Raw genomic sequence first — 26,231 nt, 5'->3', positions numbered from 1 at the left:
ATGTAATGTGTGTCGGTGCTGAGGTGGGAGATGAGAGGCATGAGAATGTAATGTGTGGGGTGGTGCTGAGGTGGGAGATGAGAGGCATGAGAATGTAATGTGTGGGTGGTGCTGAGGTGGGAGATGAGAGGCATGAGAATGTAATGTGTGTCGGTGCTGAGGTGGGAGATGAGTGGCATGAGAATGTAATATGGGGTGGATAGTGAGGTGGGAGATGTAATATGGGGTGGATAGTGAGGTGGGAGATGTAATATGGGGTGGATAGTGAGGTGGGAGATGAGTGGCATGAGAATGTAATATGGGGTGGATAGTGAGGTGGGAGATGAGTGGCATGAGAATGTAATATGGGGTGGATAGTGAGGTGGGAGATGTAATATGGGGTGGATAGTGAGGTGGGAGATGAGAGGCATGAGAATGTAATATGGGGGTGGATAGTGAGGTGGGAGATGAGAGTCATGAGAATGTAATATGGGGTGGATAGTGAGGTGGGAGATGAGTGGCATGAGAATGTAATATGGGGTGGATAGTGAGGTGGGAGATGTAATATGGGGTGGATAGTGAGGTGGGAGATGAGTGGCATGAGAATGTAATATGGGGGTGGATAGTGAGGTGGGAGATGAGAGGCATGAGAATGTAATATGGGGGTGGATAGTGAGGTGGGAGATGAGAGGCATGAGAATGTAATATGGGGTGGATAGTGAGGTGGGAGATGAGAGGCATGAGAATGTAATATGGGGGTGGATAGTGAGGTGGGAGATGAGAGGCATGAGAATGTAATATGGGGTGGATAGTGAGGTGGGAGATGAGAGGCATGAGAATGTAATATGGGGGTGGATAGTGAGGTGGGAGATGAGAGGCATGAGAATGTAATATGGGGTGGATAGTGAGGTGGGAGATGAGAGGCATGAGAATGTAATATGGGGGTGGATAGTGAGGTGGGAGATGAGAGGCATGAGAATGTAATATGGGGTGGATAGTGAGGTGGGAGATGAGTGGCATGAGAATGTAATATGGGGTGGATAGTGAGGTGGGAGATGAGAGGCATGAGAATGTAATATGGGGGTGGATAGTGAGGTGGGAGATGAGAGGCATGAGAATGTAATATGGGGTGGATAGTGAGGTGGGAGATGAGAGGCATGAGAATGTAATATGGGGTGGATAGTGAGGTGGGAGATGAGAGGCATGAGAATGTAATATGGGGTGGATAGTGAGGTGGGAGATGAGAGGCATGAGAATGTAATATGGGGGTGGATAGTGAGGTGGGAGATGAGTGGCATGAGAATGTAATATGGGGTGGATAGTGAGGTGGGCGATTAGTGGCTTGGACTAGGATTTGAAAGCTTAGCTCTCTTGGGGACCAGGGAAGATGCCCTGGTATTCATGAAATGGTAGGCAGATGACCCCTAAAATATATTTTTGGGGGTCTGGCCAGTGTAACTAATGCTTCTCTGATTTCAAGATCTTTCATCTTTCTCTCTCATCTCTCTTGCTGTGTGTCCTTGTGTTACATAAGTGATGAACGTGGCCAGGCTCATATACCACCGCCGTACATCATTAGCCATGCATTGGCTAATAGACTATGTTTGAGAATTAATTGGGTTATCAGTAAACCTCCAAATGCAATTTTGGGGTTAGTTGAGTTGCATGCAATGATGTATATAAAAACCCTGGATTGCTGATGCTATGTATTGGCTAGTGAGCGGCTTTGAAGCCACCGATCGGCCATATTGGCACTCCCCAGAAGGAGCTGTCCTCCATAGGAATGAATGGTGTTCTACAGTATTTACATTTTAATGTTTCAAGGACAAAATTATATGCATTTAATTGTTTTTGTTGAAGTGGCGACAGTAACATTAGAATGTTACGTTAAACTGTACTTTAGGGACAATGTTTTCATGCTTTTGATTTTTTTTTAGCTCACATAATATACAGTTGGAGTCGGAAGTTTACATACACTTAGGCTGGAGTCATTTAAAAATAGTTTTTCAACCTCTCCACAAATTTCTTGTTAACAAACTATTTTTGGCAAGTTGTTTAGGACATCTACTTTGCATGACATGACACAAGTGATTTTTCCAACAATTGTTTACAGACAGATTATTTCATTTATAATTCACTGTATCACAATTCCAGTGGGTCAGAAGTTTACATACACTAAATTACTGTGCCGAAAATTCCAGAAAATTATATCATGGCTTTAGAAGCTTCTGATAGGCTAATTGACATCATTTGAGTCAATTGGCGGTGTACCTGTGGATGTATTTCAAGGTCTACCTTCAAACTCGGTGCCTCTTTGCTTGACATCATGGGAAAATCAAAAGAAATCAGCCAAGACCTCAGAAAAAGGATTGTAGACATCCACAAGTCTGGTTCATCCTTGGGAGGAATTTCCAAACGCCTGAAGGTACCACGTTCATGTGTACAAACATTAGTACGCAAGTATAAACACCATGGGACCACGCAGCCGTCATACCCCTCAGGAAGGAGACATGTTCTGTCTCCTAGAGATGAACGTACTTTGGTGAGAAAAGTGCAAATCAATCCCAGAACAACAGCAAAGGACCTTGTGAAGATGCTGGAGGAAACAGTACAAAAATATCTATATCCACAGTGAAACGAGTCCTATATCGACAACCTGAAATGTTCGCTCAAGGAAGAAGCCACTGCTCCAAAAAAGCCAGACTACGGTTTGCAACCACATGGGGACAAAGATCATACTTTTTGGAGAAATGTCCTCTGGTTTGATTAAACAAAAATAGAACTTTGTCCATAATGACCATTATGTTTGGAGGAAAAAGGGGGGGCTTGCAAGCCAAAGAATACCATCCCAACCGTGAAGCACGGGGGTGACAGCATGTTATGGGGGTGCTTTGCTGCAGGAGGGACTGGTGCACTTCACAAAATAGATGGCATCATGATAAGGGAAAATTATGTGGATATATTGAAGCAACATCTCAAAACATCAGTCAGGAAGTTAAAGCTTGGTCACATTTGGGTTTTCCAAATGGACAATGACACCAAGCCTACTTCCAAAGTTGTGGTAAAACAGCTTAAGAACAACCAAAGTCAAGTTATTGGAGTGGCCATCACAACGCCCTGACCTCAATCCTATAGAAAATATGTGGGCAGAACTGGAAAAAGCGTATGCGAGCAAGGAGGCCTTACAACCCTGACTCAATTACACCAGCTCTGTCAGGAGTAATGGGCCACAATTCACCCAACTTATTGTGGGAAGCTTGTTGAAGGCTACCCAAAACATTTGACCCAAGTTAAACAATTTAAAGGCAATCCTACCAAATAGTAATTGAGTGTATGTAAACTTCTGACCCACTGGGAATGTGATGAAAGAAATCAAAGCTGAAATAAATAATTCTCTCTACTATTATTCTGACATTTCACATTCTTAAAACGAAGTGGTGATCCTAACTGACCTAAGACAGGGAACTTTTACTGGGATTACATGTCAGTAATTGTGAAAAACTGAGTTTAAATGTATTTGGGTAAGGTGTATGTAAACCTCCGACTTCAACTGTATTTTAAAAGTATGCATTAGGTGTCTGTAATAGAATAAACGTGGTAAAAACACATGTTGACATTAAGACATTTCTATAGCTTCCAAAATCGTTTTTTTTTACAACGGTGGGGAAGTGCCAAGATAGGGGGTGCTGTTTTGAAGCCACCACACTGTCACTCATCGTGTGTGTGTGTGTGTGTGTGTGTGTGTGTGTGTGTGTGTGTGTGTGTGTGTGTGTGTGTGTGTGTGTGTGTGTGTGTGTGTGTGTGTGTGTGTGTGTGTGTGTGTGTGTGTGTGTGTGTGTACAGTATATAAATCAATGGTTGCATGTCACAAGATCACATTCCAGTTTCTGCCTTACATGCATTTTTTTTTCCTCAAGTGAATTAATACTAAAAACAATAACTTTTAAATATTAAACTTTTTACAATCCTATTATGTCTTTTCTTTAAATATATTCTTTCTACTACCTGATTCCTGCTGGAAATGCACAGGTAAACGTTTGACCTTTTGTGAAAATACGTATTAATTCAATCTTGACCATAATGTACCACAATGTGTTGTCTCTATTCTATTCCCCAGGCCCTGACCCCAAGCCCAAATTGAGAGGAGACACCAGGACATTCAGAGTGTGGCTGGACCCTAACCAGTACCAGCAGGATATGACCAGCAGTATTCAGAACGCCACTGAGGACCCCTACGAGTCCTTCAACATCATCATGAGACGCAAGCCCAAAGAGAACAACTTCAAGGTGAGTAGGGGGGGGGACTATATTACTGCTCATTACACATGACCCAGACCACCTTTGTTATTTAAACTCCCTCGATATCCCTACTTTCCTTTTTTCATACTACCTCTCACCTTCCATCCATCCATTTATTGCTTCATCCTTTTTTCCCTTCCCATCATCCCTCCCTTTATTTGAGCATCGCCGCCAGGCCTTGATCTCTTCTTCTCCTCCCCAACTCTGGGTGATCAATCACTGACTGGTGCGGCTGGGTCCTGGAGCTGGAAGCCTGAGGGTGATCCAGGATTACCTCCAGCTCAAAGCCTCTGATTCCCCCCCACTGACCCCAGACAGAGGCCCTCTGGGGTGTGTGACCTTTCACTGCTCGCCCCCCTCCCCCTTATCTCTCGGTGTCCATCTCTGGAGGCATGTCTGTGTAGGATACACATTCTGTTAAATCAGGTTGCTGCTGGCAGAGAACGCCAAGAGAGCCAGGAGTTATGTTGGCAATTCAAATGTATCCATTATCTATCTTTATGTGTTGTTTTCTCCGCCAGGCTGTACTGGAGACTATCAGGAACCTGATGAACACTGAGTGTGTGGTCCCAGAATGGCTCCATGACATCATCCTGGGCTACGGTGACCCAGGCTCCGCCCACTACTCCAAGATGCCCAATCAGATCTCCTCTCTGGACTTCAATGACACCTTCCTGTCGATCGACCACCTGAGGTCCTGTTTCCCTGGTTACACTGTCAAGGTCACCGAGGACAACCCTGAGCTGCAGATACCCCCTTTCAGGTTAGGGGTCAAGGATCAGATGGAGTAGGGTTGGGGTCATGGTCTTCCTGGGGTGTTGTCTTTTTCATGTGGTCCAACCTCAACATATCTTTGAACTTTCTGCTCTTTCCCCACTCTAGAATCAAGTTCCCTGTGCAGAACAAGGTAGACAAAGGCAAGAAGAGGAAGGCAGACTCTGAGGAGAAAAAGGATGAAGAAAAAACGCTTATAGTGGAGCCTCACGTCACGCCCAACCGGGGACCCTACCCCTACAACCAGCCCAAACGGTGAGGGTCAAAGGTTAAAGTTCAGGTTCCCAGGTCAACCAGAAGAGTTCGGGAGTCCCTGCAGGGTTGGCACCGCACAGAGGTCAAGTCCTTGTCCTCTCTCTAGCCAGTCAAGTCTCATCTTGCTCCACTATGTCCACAGGGCTCCTAAATACAGCACCCACCTTTTTGTTTAGCCTATGCTCAGGCCCTGCGTGTTTCCACCCCTAATGTGCCTGCCTGCTCCAAATTTAGCTTCCCCCAAAGGCTTGACTAGTTTATGCTTGAGGACGCTTACTGAGCAAACCTTTCCCCCTAGAGCAAAAACAACCCCTGCTTTGTAAAATGCAACGCTCTTAAAATGTTTATATTTCTGTCAGGGACGTTTTATACTGATTCCTATTTATTCGGGTTGGTGTGTTTTGATTTGCTATGTTAGCGTGAGTTCTGGGGATTTGTGCTGTTGGCTGTATAGTGTTTTGGTGGTTCTGTTTGGTGAGGTAATTTCCTGCCATTTTTAGCCCTGTAGCGAACTAGATCAAAACAAACTGTCAAATTCGGTTGTTGATGTCTTAATTATATCAATCTTAATCATAACTGAGCAGAAATTAATTGGCTTTTTATTTAATGAAATTATCATTCATCTGATCTGATGGTAACTTTGCTTCTTCAGTTGCACTTTGATATATTCAAATCCTGTTAGTCACAGAAGCTCCTCTGGGTCCCTTGACTGAAACGTCTTTCATGAGGCTTTCAAACACTTCATCACAGAGCTTGTTGAAAACAGCTTTCATTTAGCTTCTCTGAACATTTTTCTTAAAATCTTCTAACCATGAGTTCTAACTTTGTGTTTGAACAGAAATACCATCCAGTTTACACCAACTCAGATTGAGGCCATCCGCGCTGGGATGCAGCCTGGACTGACCATGGTAAGAACATTTTACGGACCTAAGTATACCTCTTGTCTGCTACATTTTTACACAAATACAATAAACTGACATACTGTTCATAGGAATCATTGATATTACTTTTCATACTTTAATATATTTTCAAGATTAAACTTATTGTAGGAATTGACTACTCCTATCTGGCCACTAGAATAAACCAAGGCAATGGACAGACGGCATTAAAAGTTTGAGAAACAATTGAAGTCTCCTGTCCATTGGCTTGTGAGTTAAACTGCCTTTCAATCACTCATAGCCCAGGGTGTGATGTTGGCTACTTCAGCAGGCCAGCCATACCAGTGAGCTGTGATATGACAGGTGTAATATTGACCCTGTCTGCTTGAAGAGCTGAGGATTTGTGACCACTCTTCCTGATGCAGGGGGCTCCCCAGCCACTAGTAAATAATGTGCAGATCAGTCAAATACTTCCCTGAAAGCCCATCCGCTAAATTATCTTAACTGGACCAGATGAAGAACACCCACACACACAGCCTCTCAGAAACACACATACATACTCTACTACCCTCTCTGGTGTTTCTGGTGACTGCACACACACACATTACCTCCTTGCTTCGATGAAGCTCATTCCTGGCCTGGTGATTGGTAGCTGGCTGAGTAAATATGGCAGTCGTAAAACAACTCTGCACAGACACACACCTCTCACTGGCTTGTCACGACAATCTTTAGCAGCCAAGACAGCCTCCCAGTCTCATGCTTCTCCTGTCATCTGTTGGATCAGTGTAGGAGCCATTTTTAACCCTGGTTTAAAGTTTTTACTATGTTTTGGGGTGGCCAGTCTGTAAAGTGGACTGGCTTTTATGTGAGTGCCTTAAAAGGACTTACCTGAGGTAAGACGGTGGCTAAATGTTTTTATGAATATACCGTCAAGTAAACTCCATACCCAGTTGTAGCCTCGGCTTGTCTGTGAGCACCTTTCGTCCTGGGAAAGCCCTGATGAAAATGGACTAGTTTGTTTATGATCCTTTCCACCTGGTGTCGTGGTGGTTATGTTTGAGGAAAGTGATAGTTCTAGACTCAATGATCTCTAAAGCCTTAATTAGATACAAAGAAGGTCAAGGAGCCGATGGAAAGAGCTTCATGTGCTCTCTAGTTTTATTTCTGTTGTCTGTGTTTGTGTGTCTTTGCCTGTGAGTGCAGGGAGGATGACCTTGCATGCCAAGCACTTCTCACCTTAGCCCTACTCACACACACCGGTCCTGTCTGATCCACTGAGGGGGAAACTGTGTGTGTGTTCTGACAGCCACTGTGCTCTCCGATGGCAGAGGCATTTTCTGTTAGCTAACCAGCTTTCTCCTTTTTCTCCTCTGTGCACTTTCTCTCACTGCCTCACGTTCTCTCTCTATCCCTCCTCCCTCTCTCTCTTTTAGGTGGTGGGTCCTCCAGGTACAGGAAAGACCGACGTGGCCGTCCAGATCATCTCCAACCTCTACCACAACTTCCCTGAGCAGAGAACCCTCATAGTCACACACTCCAACCAGGTAGGAAACGCCTCTAAAATGACTCAATTCACATATACTGTATATACAGTGCATTCGGAAAGTATTCAGGCCCTTTGACTTTTTCCCCATTTTGTTACGTTACAGCCTTAGTAAAAAAAAAAAAATTTAAGTAATCACGCTACCCCATAATGACAAAGCGAAAACCGGTTTCTCTGTTCTGATGAAGCCAAGATTTAATTATTTGGTCTGAATGCCAAGCGTCACATCTGGAGGAAACCTAGCACCATCCCTATGGTCAAGCATGGTGGTGGTAGCATCATGCTGTGGGGAGGTTTTGTCAGAGGCAGGGACTGGGAGACTTGTTAGGATCGAGGGAAAGATGAATGGAGAAAAGTACAGAAAGATCCTTGATGAACTGCTCCGGAGCACTCAGGACCTCAGACTGGGGCGAAGGTTCACCTTCCAGCAGGACAATGATTCTAAGCACACAGCCAAGACAATGCAGGAGTGATTTTGGGACAAGTCTCAATGTCCTTGAGTGACCCAGCCAGAGCCCAGACTTGAACCCAATCAAACATCTCCGGAGAGATCTGACAATAGCTGTGCAGTGACATTCCCCATCCAACCTGACAGAGTTTGAAAAGATCTGCAAAGAAGAATGGGAGAAACTCCCCAAATACAGGTCAGCCAAGCTTTTGTAGCATCATACCAAAGAAGACTCCAGGCTGTAATTGCCGCCAAAGTTGCTTCAACAAAGTACTGAGTAAAGGGTCTGAATACTTACGTAAATGTGATTATTTCTGTTTTTTATTTTTTATAAATGAACTCAGATTCATAACCTGTTTTTGCTTTGTCATTATGGGATATTGTGTGTAGATTGATGTGGGGGGACAACTTAATCCATTTTGGAATAAGGCTGTAACGTAACAATTTGGAAAAAGTGAATGGGACTGAATACTTTCCGAATGCACTGTATTCTATTATTTATAGGCATGTAGCAGAAGCTTTTATCCAAAGCAACTTATGGATAACACACAGGGCCCTATATTCATAGATATGTCCCTTATAGTCACAAGTATTGCATGTTGGAAGCTTTTTATGAAAATGATCTTCACCTCTTGACTTATCATATTTTAGGAAGCAAAGTTGCTGCAGGAGGAATTCACCAATCCTCTCCAAAATGGTGCCATTAATCACTGAGAAATCCCAGCCTAAAGTCAAAAATTAAAAAGCTCCCCTGTGCCCCAGTCTCCTCGCCTCAGTATTTAATCAAAAAGCCTTGTCCCCTTTCTGTTCACCCTGCAACACTGTAAGAGGTGTGTGTGAGCAGGCATTCACCTCTGTTCTGTGTGTGTTCCAGGCTCTGAACCAGCTGTTTGAGAAGATCATGGCTCTGGACATAGACGAGCGTCACCTCCTGCGTATGGGCCACGGAGAGGAGGCACTGGAAACCGAGAAGGACTTCAGCAGGTGAGAGAATGCCACGTGGCGTTACACACACACACACACACACACACGTCTCTCCCTCCCCCTCTCACACACGCCCAACTACACACACATTCCTAGCTGACCTCACACACAAATCTACACATGCATACATCTATCTGAGCACACAACCAGCTTCACACATGCAGTACACATACATACAGTGACAAGTATACCCAGTTGGTCCCACTCACAATTAGTCCCAAGTCAGACAGAGCCAATCCATACCCCCCATACACTCCAGCCTGGTCATGGCTTTATCTTATTTAGGGACTGCGCTCATGCTTGCTCGCTGTCTCCCCTATTTCCACCAACCATTCCATCCTGACTAGTGCTCTCAACATTTGGGCCTTGTACAGGGTCTCACTGGCCCATTTGGGACTCATTTGGCATGAAAAAAAAAACTTTTTTTTTTTTTTTTTTTTGGAGGACTGATTGGCTACCAAAACTGGTTGGGTCTTCAAGACCTTGCTAGGCTGTGGATTTGAGGCCTCGGCGGCCCCTCGTTGTTGCAAACCCCTCGTTGGCGCCCCTCGTTGTTGCAAACCCCTCGTTGGCGCCTCGGTGTTGCAGACCCCTCGTTGGCGCCTCGGTGTTGCAGACCCCTCGTTGGCCCCTCGGTGTTGCAGACCCCTCGTTGGCCCCTCGGTGTTGCAGGCCCCTCGTTGGCCCCTCGGTGTTGCAGGCCCCTCGGTGGCCCCTCGGTGTTGCAGACCCCTCGGTGGCCCCTCGGTGTTGCAGACCCCTCGGTGTTGCAGACCCCGCGGGGGCCCCTCGGTGTTGCTGGCCCCTCGGTGTTGCAGACCCCTCTGACCCTCGTTGTTGCAGACCCCTCTGACCCTCGTTGTTGCAGACCCCTCGGTGGCCCCTCGTTGTTGCAGACCCCTCGGTGGCCCCTCGTTGTTGCAGACCCCTCGGTGGCCCCTCGTTGTTGCAGACCCCTCGGTGGCCCCTCGTTGTTGCAGACCCCTCGGTGGCCCCTTGTTGTTGCAGACCCCTCGGAGGACCCTGGTTGTTGCTGGCCCCTCGGTGTTGCAGACCCCTCGGTGGCCCCTCGGTGTTGCAGACCCCTCGGTGGCCCCTCGGTGTTGCAGAGCCCTCGGTGGCCCCTCGGTGTTGCAGAGCCCTCGGTGGCCCCTCGGTGTTGCAGAGCCCTCGGTGGCCCCTCGGTGTTGCAGAGCCCTCGGTGGCCCCTCGGTGTTGCAGAGCCCTCGGTGGCCCCTCTGTGTTGCAGACCCCTCGGTGGCCCCTCTGTGTTGCAGACCCCTCGGTGGCCCCTCGGTGTTGCAGACCCCTCGGTGGCCCCTCGGTGTTGCAGACCCCTCGGTGGCCCCTCGGTGTTGCAGACCCCTCGGTGGCCCCTCGGTGTTGCAGACCCCTCGGTGGGCCCTCGTTGTTGCAGACCCCCCGGTGGCCCCTCGGTGTTGCAGACCCCCCGTTGGCCCCTCGGTGTTGCAGACCCCCCGTTGGCCCCTCGGTGTTGCAGACCCCCCGTTGGCCCCTCGGTGTTGCAGACCCCGCGGGGGCCCCTCGGTGTTGCTGGCCCCTCGGTGTTGCAGACCCCTCGGTGGCCCCTCGTTGTTGCAGACCCCTCGGAGGACCCTCGTTGTTGCTGGCCCCTCGGTGTTGCAGACCCCTCCGTGGCCCCTCGGTGTTACAGACCCCTCCGTGGCCCCATGGTGTTGCAGACCCCTCCGTGGCCCCTCGGTGTTGCAGACCCCTCCGTGGCCCCTCGGTGTTGCTGGCCCCTCGGTGTTGCAGACCCCTCGGAGGGCCCTCGTTGTTGCAGACCCCTCGGAGGGCCCTCGTTGTTGCAGACCCCTCGGAGGGCCCTCGTTGTTGCAGACCCCTCGGAGGGCCCTCGTTGTTGCAGACCCCTCGGAGGGCCCTCGTTGTTGCAGACCCCTCGGAGGGCCCTCGTTGTTGCAGACCCCTCGGAGGGCCCTCGTTGTTGCAGACCCCTCGGAGGGCCCTCGTTGTTGCAGACCCCTCGGAGGGCCCTCGTTGTTGCAGACCCCTCGGAGGGCCCTCGTTGTTGCAGACCCCTCGGAGGGCCCTCGTTGTTGCAGACCCCTCGGAGGGCCCTCGTTGTTGCAGACCCCTCGGAGGGCCCTCGTTGTTGCAGACCCCTCGGAGGGCCCTCGTTGTTGCAGACCCCTCGGAGGGCCCTCGTTGTTGCAGACCCCTCGGAGGGCCCTCGTTGTTGCAGACCCCTCGGTGGGCCCTCGTTGTTGCAGACCCCTCGGTGGGCCCTCGTTGTTGCAGACCCCTCGGTGGGCCCTCGTTGTTGCAGACCCCTCGGTGGGCCCTCGTTGTTGCAGACCCCTCGGTGGGCCCTCGTTGTTGCAGACCCCTCGGTGGGCCCTCGTTGTTGCAGACCCCTCTGTCCATGCACAGATGCCAGGAGCAGATTGTCTCACCGGTAGGAAACACGCTAGAATTCTCAGGGCAGCCGCAGTAGTTCACCCAACCACACAATTGGGGGAAGTCTTTGTGTGGCTATGTGTCTCATTCAATGCCTTGAGGTACTGTGACTCAGAGACTTAACCACACAGACATTGACTAGCAGCAGAGAGATGGGGAAGCCAGCAAACTGAAACCATTTACAACAGACTTGAGACTGAGTGGGGGAGGGAGGAAGAGCGGAAGGGAGAGACCCAAAACCTTCACACGAACCACCTAAAAAGTATTGTTTATTATTGTCAGTCTGCTTTAAAGACCAAAATAGAGATGTCTGTCTAAAATAGTTCCAACCTAATTAAATATTCAGTGCTCGTGCGGCGGCCATTTTGACTAGCTTTGATCTCGCTGTCAGGCGGACTAACTAGTTCATTGAGACCAAGTCTAAACCTCTGAGGATGAATAGCCTCAGGCCTTGTATCAGAGCAGGAGCCTTATGGAGTCTGCCGGTTAGGCTACTACATCTTTAGCCAATGGAAACGATGTGTGCTCAAAGAATGTCAGTGGAAACCACAACATAGGTCTAGTGATACAAAATATACATGGATAGGGTCAGTTGTGTTGATTAAATCTATAAACCTATAGATTCTGGCCTTACCTAGCCTTGGCTTACTAAAGTCTTAGTCTGGGATTCAATCCGATCGCGGGTTAAAGGCATTGCAGCTTTTAAAGGCAATGATTCTGCATTCGCAAAGATCCCATTTCCAGTAAACACTGCGTATGTCTGCTCAATCGGAAAATCCGCAATGCCTATAACCCAAGATCGTATTGAATCACGACCTTAGTATTAGGAGTTCATGCACGGTCCTCTTCTGTTTTAAAACTGAATGGTTTCCTCCCGTTTCTTGCCAACTGAACACAGCTCCTTGTTGCATAAAGCAGAGGTGACGAGTGGATGTGACGGCCCTCTCTGTGGAGGAGCACCATTGCGTTATGCAGATCAGCTAAAGCTAGCTACAGCACCAGGACGAGAGGCAGATTAAGCTGCTGCTAAGAACATGCACACCGACTCCACATTCACTCCTTCCTTCCGGTCCAATGACGAGGAAGGAGTAAGCTGGGGAAACTAATTAACACTACTGTATGGGATGAACAATGAACAGGCATAGAGGCCTTCTCTGTTCTCACTGCTCAACCAATGGTAGTGTACAGTGACATTAATACAATACTTTGCCTTTTAATAAAAAATGTTTCCCTTCTCTCTGTTAAGTTAAGTTTTAATACGATATTGAAATACTGGTTGGTCAGAGAACACGGGTGTAAGTTGAAAGCTCTTCGTGATTAAATGGGTCAGTTTGCGTTTTCTCTCTTTCTCGGTCTCTCCTGGGATGGTAGCGCAGAAGGCTGCTTTTGTGAGGAGGGAAACAAGGTCGCCACTTTTTTTTATATATTTAATTTTCTCATCAGCCGGTGTAATTCTGTTTGAATCGTCTGCTGTGAAGCTTAGTGGGATATCTATTTATAGGTCCCTACCTCAACTATCTCACACACAGCACTGTGTCTGGGTGACCTCTGACATGGCATGTCCCAGTGCCACGTACTAATACTAATTGGCCTTCTGGTTTGTTGTGGCGGGACACCTGACTAGACGACAAGTTTTTACTGTCATTTAGTCTTTAACGTTTGTTCAAAATAACTTTTTTTCTTTATTTATTCAATAGTAGTCAATTGTGGTAAATAATATATTTGATCAGTGGTACACATTATTAGTGACAAAGGAAATTTGGTCCATCTAGCTATTAGTTTTGTGCAATTATTTCCCATCACAAGTGTTTTTGGTACCTGTACTTTACTATTTATATTTTTGACAAATCTTACTTCACTACATTCCTAAAGAAATATTGTACTTTTTACTCCATTTTCCCTGACAACCAAAACGTACTTGTTACATTTGAATGCTTGCAGGACAGGAACATTTGTCAAATTCATACACTTGTCAAGAGAACACGTGGTCATCTCTACGGCCTCTGGCGGACTCACTAAACACAAATTCACCCTTTGTAAATAACGTCTAGGTGTTGGAGTGCGCCCCTGGCTATATCCATACATTTTCAAAACAAGAAAATGGTGCCGCCTGCTTTTCCACTTTACCCCTACCTACATGTACATATTACCTCGACAAACCTGTTCCCCAGCACATTGACTCAGTATCTGTATATACTGTAGTCTTTTATTGTGGTACTGTAGTTTATCTAGTAAATATTTTCTTAACTGTGTTTTTCTTAACCATGTTGGTTAAGGGTTTGAAAGTAAGCAGTTCGCGGCAAGGTCTGCGCCTGTTTTAGTCAGTGCATGTGACAAATACATTTTGATTTGATGACATTTATATAAGGATTTTTAAAGCATTTATACTTTTACTTTTGAGACAAAAGTATATTTGAGCAATTACATTTACTTTTGATACTTACGTATATTTAAAACCAAATACTTTTACTGAAGTATTTTACTGGCTGACTTTTCACTTTTACTTGAGTAACCTTCTATTAAGGTATCTATACATTTACCGAAGTATGACAATTGGGTACTTTTTCCACCACTGCCATTGAGTTAGTTTTCGTATATACTTTTGATTATCCACTTGAAGCCTGCTGCCTTGTTGCTTGCAGCTGATTCTCACATGTAGGATGAACATTTTAGCGGTTTAAAACGCTAGGCTGTAGTGTCACAGGTTTAGGCTTCAGATCTCCTCTCAACATGAACATTTCCCCTCAGAATGGCGTGATATGACCCTCGGCTCTGGAAGGGCAGGCAATGTGTAGGGGAGGTCGGTACTGTTATCAGCAATATGAGATTAGGGTGTTCTGATTGTATAGGGTTGTTCGTGTTACTAGGTGTAATCAACGTCACAAAAAACAGGATTTTCCGTTTCAAGGTAAAAAATAAAATAAAATAAAAACATTAAAAAAAGACGCTAATAAGTGCCAATAACGTAAGGGTTGAGGTTTTCATAGAATGAAAAGACTGATGTAATGTGGAATGTTGTTCAGGTATGGGCGTGTGAACTACGTGCTGGCCAGGAGGCTGGAGCTGCTCCGAGAGGTGGGTCGTCTGCAGGAGAGCCTGGATGTCCCTGGAGACGTGTCCTACACCTGTGAGACCGCCGGACACTTCTACCTCTACCAGGTCAGTACAGGGGGGATGTGTGGGTTCTGTGTGTGTGTGTGTGTGTGTGTGTCACTTTCCAGTACAGGGAGGACATATGCATTTCCTAATGAATCTTTAATTCCTGATATCCTCACCTGCAAAAATGGAGAATAAAATCAAAATTCAAGGGGATAAAGTCTGCTTATCCATGTTACGCTTGAAACATCCCAGTTCAATAAGTGTCAGTATGTATTTTCCTTTCACTTCATATCTGGCTTTGACAGCGAGTACCAAAACCCCTCAGTTATTATAGTCAATCCTCAGTTTATTTTTGTCACCTAAATACTGCATACTGGCTCCAGGACGCGTCAGCAGAACAGCCCAGAATAGACAACAGAGCCTTTTTAAACAGACACGACAACCCAAGGCAACTGTCAACTTAAGAAGACCTGAGAGCTCATCCAATAGCCCAAATCAAGAGGACTTCTCACTGAGGAGGCATGCTGTCAGTCAGACGAAACTGTGAGCACGGGAGGCAGAGGAGTGAGGGAGACGCTGGTTTAATAGCAGATTCCACAGTCGTCGTGTCAGGCTCAGTATTGCAGTGGGGTTTATGGAACCTATGGTGTATGCCAGACCCCTCGCTCAACACATTGAAATCCTCCATGCCAGTCAGGGGGCTCCCCTCTTCTCTGATTCCTATAGTCATCAAGCTTTTTATTGTCTTTGGACAGACGCGAGCAGAACAGACACCATTTATCTACACGACTTCATGGACAACTCATCAAAAATATCTCCCCTAACATTGTCATAAAGGTTTCTAAATGGTTACCTGTCTCTGTGTATAGGCCTGGGCTGTAAAATGAAGGGTGTTCTCTGTTCCTCATCTGCCCTGTCACCTTACCGCTCAGAGACCCTGTAAGGGATTGGACATCAGGAAGTAATGATCTTGAGATGGTTCTGATGGAGAATATCAGGAGTGGATAATGGTCTCCATTAACATTAATGGTCTCTAGAACGCCGCAGCCCGTCTAGTGTTCAACCTTCCCAAGTTCTCTCACGTCACCCCGCTCCTCCTCTCTCTCCACTGGCTTCCAGTTGAAGCTCGCATCCGCTACAAGACCATGGTGCTTGCCTACGGAGCTGTGAGGGGAACGGCACCTCAGTACCTCCAGGCTCTGATCAGGCCCTACACCCAAATAAGGGCACTGCGTTCATCCACCTCTGGCCTGCTCGCCTCCCTACCACTGAGGAAGTACAGTTCCCGCTCAGCTCAGTCAAAACTGTTCGCTGCTCTGGCTCCCCAATGGTGGAACAAACTCCCTCACGACGCCAGGACAGCGGAGTCAATCACCACCTTCCGGAGACACCTGAAACCCCACCTCTTTAAGGAATACCTAGGATAGGATAAAGTAATCCTTCTCACCCCCTCCCCCCTTAAAATATTTAGATGCACTATTGTAAAGTGGTTGTTCCACTGGATGTCATAAGGTGAATGCACCAATTTGTAAGTCGCTCTGGATAAGAGCGTCTGCTAAATGACTTAAATGTAAATGTAATGTCTCTGTTAATCGTTATGGTCTATTAAAGCAGATGGCCAAGCTACAGCCCCATTTGTAATACTGATTAAATTGCAAGTTGTTCCACAGTTCCCTAAGGCTGTGTTTGTCACGGTTTCACATGTTCCCGTGACACTCAAGGGAAAAATATAATTTTATATTTTATTCTGTTCTTTTCCCGTTATATTCTCACATTAAAATGTGTGTTAACTGTGTTTGCGTCCATGTCTGTGTGACTGCGCGCCTTTTTGTATGCGACGCAACGAGTGTGTTTGTGTGAAGAAGCGTGCGTGCTCTGTGAATGGGACTCGACCCTGTATCTGTATGAGTGAGAATGCGTGTGTGCTGCATACCAAAAAGAGCAAGACCTGTAACATCCAGGAGGGGGTGTCTGTCTGGTGTCCTCCCTCTCCCCGCTGTAGGTGATGTCTCGCTGGGAAGAGTACATGAGCAAGGTCCGTTCTAAGCAGGGCTGTCCGGTGGAGGCAGAGGCCGTGGCAGCACACTTCCCCTTCCATAAGTACTTCTCCAACGCCCCCCAGCCTGTGTTCTACGGTCGCTCCTACGAAGAAGACATGGACATCGCAGAGGGCTGCTACCGACACATCAAGAAGATTTTTACCCAGCTGGAGGTAGGACAGGCCACACACACACGTCACGTGTTTATCTAGATGAAGGCACATGCTCAACACGCCAAGAAGCTCCTCACTCTGTCAGAGGTCAACATGTCACACACACAAGCTCTTGAACACACACATCTTCACCCCAGTCAGTGGTAGGTGTGTCTCACACACACACCATGTCAACAGATTGGCTGTTCCTCATGGGTCATTAGCCAGCTGTGTGGGCAAGTGGGAGCTGGAACTCATTCACTGAACACATGATTGTGTTTACCCCACTGGCTCCATAACAGGTCTGCCTGGGCTCACTGGTGATTGGACATCCTACTCTTTAAGGAAGTAGCATTGCAGCGACCGTTACATTGCATCGGATCAGATTTCAACAGCTGTTTCTGTTGTGATATTAGGAGTTTGTAATATGATGCGGTTGGATAGATGGCGCAATTATTTTATTTTCCATATTCACCACCATCTTTATCTCCATGCATCTCTCTCTCTCTCCCTCCTATCCCTTTCCTCTCCCTCTCCTCGCTCTCTGTTTGAGTGTGTTCTGTGAGACATGGGTTGGCATTACATGATGATATCTCACCCTGCTACACCTCCTCCCCAATTGGCAGTGACACAGGACCCACTGCATGTCTCCCCAGATGCAGCTGGACGATTACAGACCCCTGCATTCACTCTGCCTTCCCTACACACACACACACACACACACTCTGAAATCGGGCTTCTGTGTACACATACAAACATGCACACCGCTTTGCCATGCACCTCAGCTCAGATACAGCCCCTCCTGGTTGCTCCCAGTCTTTTATATAGAGAGAACAATAACATTAGAGATTTATGGGAGCGATGGCTTTGCAGAAGCAATAAAGAAGTTATTCACTGGAGGTAATATCCCAACATGTATTTGTGGCCTTGATTTTTATATTGCTTCCCTCGTATCACTGGCCCCATCACATCAGACGTGAGCACCTCACCGTGTTCACTCACCCTGGCCTCAGCCTCACCCATGATGCTGCTGCTGCTGCAGAGATATCGGTCTGTTTCCCTACTCGGACGTTAGAATCTCCCTCTAGAATCACAGGAGAATGAAAATGCTCTGTTGCCTGGCTGCCTACAAGGAGTGTCTTAGAGATGTTTGTGTGTTATGAGGTGCCATCCCAGCAGACGATGCCAACACACACACAACCGGAACACAGTGTACAGCCGTCTACCGCTTGGGTTTCTCTACATCCAGCCTCATGCTGTTTATCCTCTTTTTCTTACTCTCTCCTTTCAGTCCGGAGGAAGAAAGACGGCTTAATTTCACCCTTCAACCGCTGAGGAACCACGGGGGGTTAGAAATAGCCCTCATTAATATTACATGTTTTGGTCGCGTTTTAATATTATTGTAAAAATAGTAACTAATCAAATATTTATCTCTCCCAGTTCCCTCGGAGGCTCCACCTCAGCCCTCCTCACCCCCCTAGCCCATTGACCGCAAATGTGGCTGTCTCAAAATAACCACACTAGCCCACTCTCATCCTCAGCAGTATAGAGCTATGATATCTCTGCCTGGTCTCTCTATTTAAGCCACTCCCTTTCGGTCTCTTTTAGGAAAACACCCCCGATCTCGCTTTTCCCAATCAGAAGAGCCCTGTAATGGAATCTGTCTGAAGTGCTCGGCTGCTCACTTAGCTTCTATTGAACAGTAACCCATATCCTTTAAATGCTCTCCCTGCCTGCTCCTGAGGATAGAAAGGACTGACAAAGAGGTTGCTGAAAAGGAGGATATCCGGTCTTGAGATCTCAAGGATTTCCTAAAAGCATAGCAAGGTCACGTGCAATTACTGTCTTGCATTTCATTCCTTGTTTTGGTATTTCATTCAATGGAATCTCTTCAGAATCCTATTTTTAGGTGATGGAATGTGACTTTTTTTGTTTTCACATTTATAAAAATAAAATGTATGGCCTTGCATGACCTCCCTGTTGTAGATGACAGCATTTGACATATCTGGACACAATTGATTATGGTCCTCTATTTTGGCACAAAAGCATTTTTTCCGACATAGATGTTTTGTGTTTATTGAGAGCATTGAGTTAAACCTCCATCCACGGGGATGTGATCTGTGTTATATTACCCTTCATTATTTATTTAGTTTCATCTTATGATAAACATCTGCTCACTGTGATGCAGCCCTTTGAACCAGTCATCACTACCTGGCAATGCTGATGATTTAACCTTTAACCCTATCCCCAGCCCTCTGAACCACCTTCTTACTAGTTTGTGTGTGTGTGTGTGTCCATCAGGAGTTCCGGGCCTTTGAGCTGCTGAGGAGTGGACTGGACCGTTCCAAGTACCTGCTGGTGAAGGAGGCTAAGATCATCGCTATGACCTGTACCCACGCTGCCCTCAAACGCCATGACCTGGTAGAGCTGGGCTTCAAGGTCAGACAAACACACAAACACTACACACGATCACGACACTACGATCACACACACAACTCGGGACAGAGGCAACTCGTCACCTACACACATGTTCTTGTGTTTTCAGTATGACAACATCCTGATGGAGGAAGCAGCTCAGATCCTGGAGATCGAGACCTTCATTCCTCTCCTGCTGCAGGTAAATTACTACGGCCAGACCCCAAAATCCCACCGGCGCTAAACCCTAATGTTCAGCTTTAAAGCCCTTTTTTTAGGTCTATATTTCCCCTAAGAAGAGAAGCCCTTGTCACTCAGGATGAATGAGTCCATCCACTGTTAATGTGGTCATCATGCTGGGACCTAATAGCCTCAGGTAGCAGATGGTACTAGGGTCTGTTTACAGAGGAGACCATTAAGCCACATCAACCAGGCCAACAACCTCTTAGTCTCTCACTCCAACCAACGCAAACATCCAAACCCATCATGCCTGCTGTCGTAGCATCGCAGGCGGTAACGAGAATCCACATCCCCCACCTTTCATTTTCCTTCCATTGGGTCCCTATCGGGGATTGAATCTGGCTCGATTTATGAGCCTTGGTAATATCAGGTTTGTCTGGGGTCAAGCCCTCATTACTCTCCCTCCTAATCAGCAGAAGCATAGTAAACGCATCAGTGAGGCTCCGCTCTGTCTCTATCCTACCTCTCTCTCCTGTATTCTATGCCAGCCAGATAGTTGGCGCACAAAGTTCACCACTCAGTTAACAGGCAGAGGGAAGAGAATGGAGAGAAGGAAAGGTGAAGAACAGATGTGTGAAGAGGTGCAGGGCTGGTGATGGGCGCTTTTGAAATGCAAGGCCTTTTCCCCTCAGAACACTTTGTGGAGAAGAACTGACCTTGTGTCTTTCCTCTCCCCCTCCAGAACCCAGAGGACGGTTACAGCAGGCTGAAGCGTTGGATCATGATAGGAGACCACCACCAGCTGCCCCCCGTCATTAAGAACATGGCCTTCCAGAAGTACTCCAACATGGAGCAGTCCCTGTTCACCCGCTTCGTACGCCTAGGGGTGCCCACTGTCGACCTGGACGCTCAGGGACGTGCCCGCGCCAGGTGGGTAAGGCACACTGGGGACAGGGTTCAGACAGAAATGCTGAATACGTCACATATTATTCTCATCTAATCAAACATCAACAAGTCTGAACATGCAGAACGTCATTTGACGTTTTCATCATCAAACATTTGTGCAAAAAAATCTACAGAATATTTGGTTTAGTGTGTGTGTGTGTGTGACATCTCTTAATCCTCTCAAACGTAAGACGAGACAAAAATAACTAGTCTGTTAGCCAGGAGGGTTTAATTGGTTAGAACCTATTAGATCACGGACATAAGTAGCTGCTGATACACGTGAATGGCTCCCTGGCTAATTGGCTTGGCTAATCAGTAGTAGTGCCCTCCGTATGTACTGTATACTAATGTGGACGCTAAGCTAGAGTGGTGAATAGTGAATCTCTCTTTAACGGTGCTACACACAGTGTTTGTTTGACACTTTTGCGTTATAATTTCAGAAGATGTTGATCATATATCTGGCGCTAAAAGGGGAATGATAGTGTTTCACATTATTACTTACCTGCCAGTATTGTGGTTGGCTGTGATATTTGCCTATCTGCTGTGAAAACTGTTTTGACTTTGTGGCTGGGTTATCTAATGGACATCGCTAATTTCCTGGTTGCGAAAATTCTACACTGTTCACTCAATTTCAGTTTGTGAGAAAACAAACACTGAATAGTGTTCCATCACTGTACCATCTAAATCACAAACAAATATATTTTCAACTACAAACGATGTAGGTTTTACAGCTGTTTGAAGCTGCTTCAAACAGCTGTAAAAATATATTTTTGTTCAAAATATATTTGTTAGTGATTTAGATGGTACAGTACACTATTCAGTGCTTGTTTTCTCAAATACTGAAGTAGAGCGAACATTGCATTTTTGCAGCTAGGAAATGACAGAGTGGTTTCCACTAGGTAACCCAGCCACAAAGTCAGAACAGCTTTCCCAGTTTGACAACAGATTCCGCTCTGGCAGGAGAAATCCAACGGCCAGTATCACGGCCAGTATCACGGCCAGTATCACGGCCAGTATCACGGCCAGTCACAACACTGGCGGGTAAGTAATAGTGTGAAACACTCATTCCACTGTTAGTGGCAGATAAATGATGGCCACTTTCTGAAATTACAATGCAAACATTCTACAAAATCCTATGTGTAGCAGCTTTTAAATAGTAAGGTGTCTTTCTCTAACCATATGAATGAATGCTAACATGGTTCTCCACCTCTCCTCCAGTCTGTGTAACCTGTATAACTGGCGCTATAAGCAGCTGGGGAACCTGCCCCACGTACAGCTCTTGCCCCAGTTCCAGGCCCCCAACCCTGGCCTGACCTTCGACTTCCAGCTAATCAACGTGGAGGACTTCAACGGAGTGGGGGAGTCCGAGCCCAACCCTTACTTCTACCAGGTTAATAATGCACATTTATACAGGAACAAGCACTTTGCGTACGCCCACACACTCACCACAGTAGCAAAGTAGTGTTTATTGTTCAAGGATTCATTCATTTTAAACCTTAATGGATTCAGAACAAGTCCAGATGAGATGTTCATTACCTGGGCTAGCTCACCGTTCACACTGGATCCACCCAGGACAGGCTAATGACTGTCCTCCAGACTAGCAGTTAGATTGTCTTTCCTTAGGAAGTGGCTTAGTCTGGGGTCTGGCTCTGTGTCTGGCTCTGTGTCTGTGGGTCTGTGTCGGTGGGTCTGTGGGTCTGTGTCGGTGTGTCGGTGGGTCTGTGGCTCTGTGTGGGTCTCGGCCTGTGTGTGTGTGTGTGTCGTCTGTCTCTGTCTTTCTCTCTGTGTGTGTGTGTGTGTGTGTCTGTGTGTGTGGGTCTGTGTCTTTGCCTGTGTGGGGGTCTGTGTCTCTGTGTGGGTCTGTGTGTCGGCCTGTGTCTTGGTGTGTGTGTGTGTGTGTGTCTCGGTCTGTGTGTGTCTCGGTCTGTGTGTGTCTCGGTCTGTGTGTGTCTCGGTCTGTGTGTGTGTGTGTCTCGGTCTGTGTGTGTGTGTGTCTCGGTCTGTGTGTGTGTGTGTCTCGGTCTGTGTGTCTCGGTCTGTGTGTGTGTGTGTCTCGGTCTGTGTGTCTCGGTCTGTGTGTGTGTGTGTGTGTCTCGGTCTGTGTGTGTGTGTGTGTCTCGGTCTGTGTGTGTGTGTGTGTCTCGGTCTGTGTGTGTGTGTGTGTGTGTGTGTCTGTCTCTGTGTGTGTCTGTCTCTGTGTGTGTCTGTCTCTGTCTGTCTGTGTGTCTGTCTCTGTGTGTGTGTGTGTCTGTGTCTGTGTCTGTGTGTCGGTGTGTCGGTGTGTGTGTGTGTCGGTTTGTGTGTGTGTCGGTTTGTGTGTGTGTCGGTTTGTGTGTGTGTGTCTTTCTCTGTCTCTGTGTGTGTCTGTCTCTGTCTCTGTGTGTGTCTGTGCGTGTCTGTCTGTGCGTCTCTGTGTCTGTCTGTGCGTCTCTGTGTCTGTCTGTGCGTCTCTGTGTCTGTCTGTCTCTGTCTGTCTGTGTGTGTGTCTTTGTCTGTCTGTCTCTGTCTGTCTGTGCGTGTCTGTCTCTGTCTGTCTGTGCGTCTCTGTGTCTGTCTGTGCGTGTCTGTGTCTGTCTCTGTGTCTGTGTCTGTCTGTCTCTGTCTGTCTGTCTGTCTCTGTCTGTCTGTGCGTGTCTGTCTCTGTCTGTCTGTGTCTGTCTGTGCGTGTCTGTGTCTGTCTCTGTCTCTGTGTCTGTCTCTGTGTCTGTCTCTGTCTGTCTGTGCGTGTCTGTCTCTGTGTCTGTCTCTGTGTCTGTCTCTGTGTCTGTCTCTGTGTCTGTCTCTGTGTCTGTCTCTGTGTCTGTCTCTGTGTCTGTCTCTGTCTGTCTGTGTGTGTGTCTGTCTCTGTCTGTCTGTGTGTGTGTCTGTCTCCGTCTGTGTGTGTGGGTCTGTGGCTCTGTGTAAGTGGGTCTGGGTCTGTGGCTCTGTGTGTGTGGGTCTGTGTCTCTGTCTCGGTCTGTGTGTGTGTGTGTCGGTCTGTGTGTGTGTGTGTGTCGGTCTGTGTGTGTGTGTGTGTGTGTGTCGGTCTGTGTGTGTGTGTGTGTGTGTGTGTGTGGTCTGTGTGTGTCGGTCTGTGTGTGTGTGTGTGTGTGTCGGTCTGTGTGTGTGTGTGTGTGTCGGTCTGTGTGTGTGTGTGTGTGTGTCGGTCTGTGTGTGTGTGTCGGTCTGTGTGTGTGTGTCGGTCTGTGTGTGTGTGTCGGTCTGTGTGTGTGTGTCGGTCTGTGTGTGTGTGTGTGTGTCGGTCTGTGTGTGTGTGTCGGTCTGTGTGTGTGTGTGTCGGTCTGTGTGTGTGTGTGTCGATCTGTGTGTGTGTGTCGGTCTGTGTGTGTGTGTGTGTGTGTGTGTGTCGGTCTGTGTGTGTGTGTGTGTGTGTGTGTGGGTCTGTGTGTGTGTGTGTGTGTGTGTGTCGGTCTGTGTGTGTGTGTCGGTCTGTGTGTGTGTGTGTGTCGGTCTGTGTGTGTGTGTCGGTCTGTGTGTGTGTGTGTGTCGGTCTGTGTGTGTCTGTGTGTGTGTGTGTCTGTGTGTGTCTGTGTGTGTCTGTGTGTCTGTGTGTGTGTGTGTGTGTGTGTGTGTGTGTGTGTGTGTGTGTGTGTGTGTGTGTGTGTGTGTGTGTGTGTGTGTGTGTGTGTGTGTGTGTGTGTGTGTGTGTGTGTGTGTGTGTGTCGGTCTGTGTGTGTCGGTCTGTGTGTGTCGGTCTGTGTGTGTCGGTCTGTGTGTGTGTGTGTGTCTGTCTGTGTGTGTGTGTGTGTGTGTCGGTCTGTGTGTGTGTGTGTGTGTGTGTGTCTGTGTCTGTGTGTGTGTGTGTGTGTGGTCTGTGTGTGTCTGTGTGTGTGTGTGTGTGTGTCTGTCTGTGTGTGTGTGTGTGTGTGTCGGTCTGTGTGTGTGTGTGTGTGTGTGTCGGTCTGTGTGTGTGTGTGTGTGTGTGTCGGTCTGTGTGTGTGTGTGTGTGTGTCTGTGTGTGTGTGTGTGTGTGTGTCGGTCTGTGTGTGTGTGTGTGTCGGTCTGTGTGTGTGTGTGTCGGTCTGTGTGTGTGTGTGTCGGTCTGTGTGTGTGTGTGTCGGTCTGTGTGTGTGTGTGTGTCGGTCTGTGTGTGTGTGTGTGTGTGTCGGTCTGTGTGTGTGTGTGTGTCGGTCTGTGTGTGTGTCGGTCTGTGTGTGTGTCGGTCTGTGTGTGTGTCGGTCTGTGTGTGTGTCGGTCTGTGTGTGTGTCGGTCTGTGTGTGTGTCGGTCTGTGTGTGTGTCGGTCTGTGTGTGTGTCTGTCTCTGTGTGTGTGTCTGTCTGTGTGTGTGTGTCTCTGTCTGTGTGTGTCTGTGTCTGTCTGTCTCTGTCTGTCTCTGTCTGTGTGTGTCTGTCTCTGTCTGTGTGTGTCTGTCTCTGTCTGTCTCTGTCTGTGTGTGTGTGTGTCTGTGTGTGTGTCTGTCTGTGTGTGTGTGTGTGTCTGTGTGTGTGTGTGTGTGTCGGTCTGTGTGTGTGTGTGTCGGTCTGTGTGTGTGTGTGTGTGTCGGTCTGTGTGTGTGTGTGTGTGTCGGTCTGTGTGTGTGTGTGTGGTCTGTGTGTGTGTGTGTCGGTCTGTGTGTGTGTGTGTGTGTCGGTCTGTGTGTGTGTGTGTGTGTCGGTCTGTGTGTGTGTGTGTGTGTCGGTCTGTGTGTGTGTGTGTGTGTCGGTCTGTGTGTGTGTGTGTGTGTCGGTCTGTGTGTGTGTGTGTGTGTCGGTCTGTGTGTGTGTCGGTCTGTGTGTGTGTGTGTGTGTCGGTCTGTGTGTGTGTGTGTGTGTCGGTCTGTGTGTGTGTGTGTGTGTCTGTCTGTGTGTGTGTGTGTGTCTGTGTGTGTGTGTGTGTCTGTCTGTGTCTGTCTCTGTCTCTGTCTCTGTCTGTGTGTGTCTCTGTCTGTGTGTGTCTGTCTGTGTGTCTCTGTCTGTGTGTCTCTGTCTGTGTGTCTCTGTCTGTGTGTGTCTGTCTGTGTGTGTGTGTCTGTCTCTGTCTGTGTGTGTCTCTGTCTGTCTCTGTCTGTGTGTGTCTGTCTCTGTCTGTGTGTGTCTGTCTCTGTCTGTCTCTGTCTGTGTGTGTGTGTGTGTCTCTGTCTCTGTGTGTGTGTGTGTCTGTCTGTCTCTGTCTCTGTGTGTGTGTGTCGGTCTGTGTGTGTGTCGGTCTGTGTGTGTGTGTCGGTCTGTGTGTGTGTGTCGGTCTGTGTGTGTGTGTCGGTCTGTGTGTGTGTGTCGGTCTGTGTGTGTGTGTGTGTGTGTGTCGGTCTGTGTGTGTGTGTGTGTGTGTCGGTCTGTGTGTGTGTGTGTGTGTCGGTCTGTGTGTGTGTGTGTGTCGGTCTGTGTGTGTGTGTGTGTGTCGGTCTGTGTGTGTGTGTGTGTGTCGGTCTGTGTGTGTGTGTGTGTGTGTCGGTCTGTGTGTGTGTGTGTGTGTGTCGGTCTGTGTGTGTGTGTGTGTGTGTCGGTGTGTGTGTCGGTGTGTGTGTCGGTGTGTGTGTCGGTGTGTGTGTGTCGGTGTGTGTGTCGGTGTGTGTGTGTCGGTGTGTGTGTGTCGGTGTGTGTGTGTCGGTGTGTGTGTGTCGGTGTGTGTGTGTCGGTGTGTGTGTGTCGGTGTGTGTGTCGGTCTGTGTGTGTCTGTCTGTCTGTGTCTGTCTGTGTGTGTGTGTGTCTGTCTCTGTCTGTGTCTGTCTCTGTGTGTCTGTGTCTGTCTCTGTGTGTCTGTGTCTGTCTCTGTCTGTGTCTGTCTGTGTGTGTCTGTCTCTGTGTGTGTGTGTGTGTGTGTCTGTCTCTGTGTGTGTGTGTGTGTCTCTGTGTGTGTGTGTG

The 26,231-nt window shown here is 47.7% G+C and overlaps 1 protein-coding gene across 1 annotated transcript in view; it reads left to right on the top strand.

Moving 5' to 3' along the window:
- aqr (aquarius intron-binding spliceosomal factor) overlaps window positions 1-26,231 on the top strand; it is a 63,070-nt gene that overhangs the window by 18,543 nt on the left and 18,296 nt on the right. Inside the window, exons 19-30 of the mRNA XM_046308357.1 lie at window positions 4,097-4,266; window positions 4,800-5,041; window positions 5,161-5,307; window positions 6,146-6,215; window positions 7,619-7,729; window positions 9,051-9,160; window positions 14,623-14,758; window positions 16,701-16,910; window positions 19,191-19,328; window positions 19,435-19,506; window positions 20,227-20,414; window positions 21,648-21,819. Of these exons, the coding sequence (XP_046164313.1) occupies window positions 4,097-4,266; window positions 4,800-5,041; window positions 5,161-5,307; window positions 6,146-6,215; window positions 7,619-7,729; window positions 9,051-9,160; window positions 14,623-14,758; window positions 16,701-16,910; window positions 19,191-19,328; window positions 19,435-19,506; window positions 20,227-20,414; window positions 21,648-21,819 (1,766 nt within the window). The remainder of the gene's footprint in view (window positions 1-4,096; window positions 4,267-4,799; window positions 5,042-5,160; window positions 5,308-6,145; window positions 6,216-7,618; window positions 7,730-9,050; window positions 9,161-14,622; window positions 14,759-16,700; window positions 16,911-19,190; window positions 19,329-19,434; window positions 19,507-20,226; window positions 20,415-21,647; window positions 21,820-26,231) is intronic.

This window comes from Oncorhynchus gorbuscha, linkage group LG17 (genome assembly GCF_021184085.1).
Source record: "Oncorhynchus gorbuscha isolate QuinsamMale2020 ecotype Even-year linkage group LG17, OgorEven_v1.0, whole genome shotgun sequence".
Classification (NCBI taxonomy): Eukaryota; Metazoa; Chordata; class Actinopteri; order Salmoniformes; family Salmonidae; genus Oncorhynchus; species Oncorhynchus gorbuscha.
Note: the sequence above shows the minus strand (reverse complement) of the source record. Positions and strands in the feature narration are given on the sequence as shown.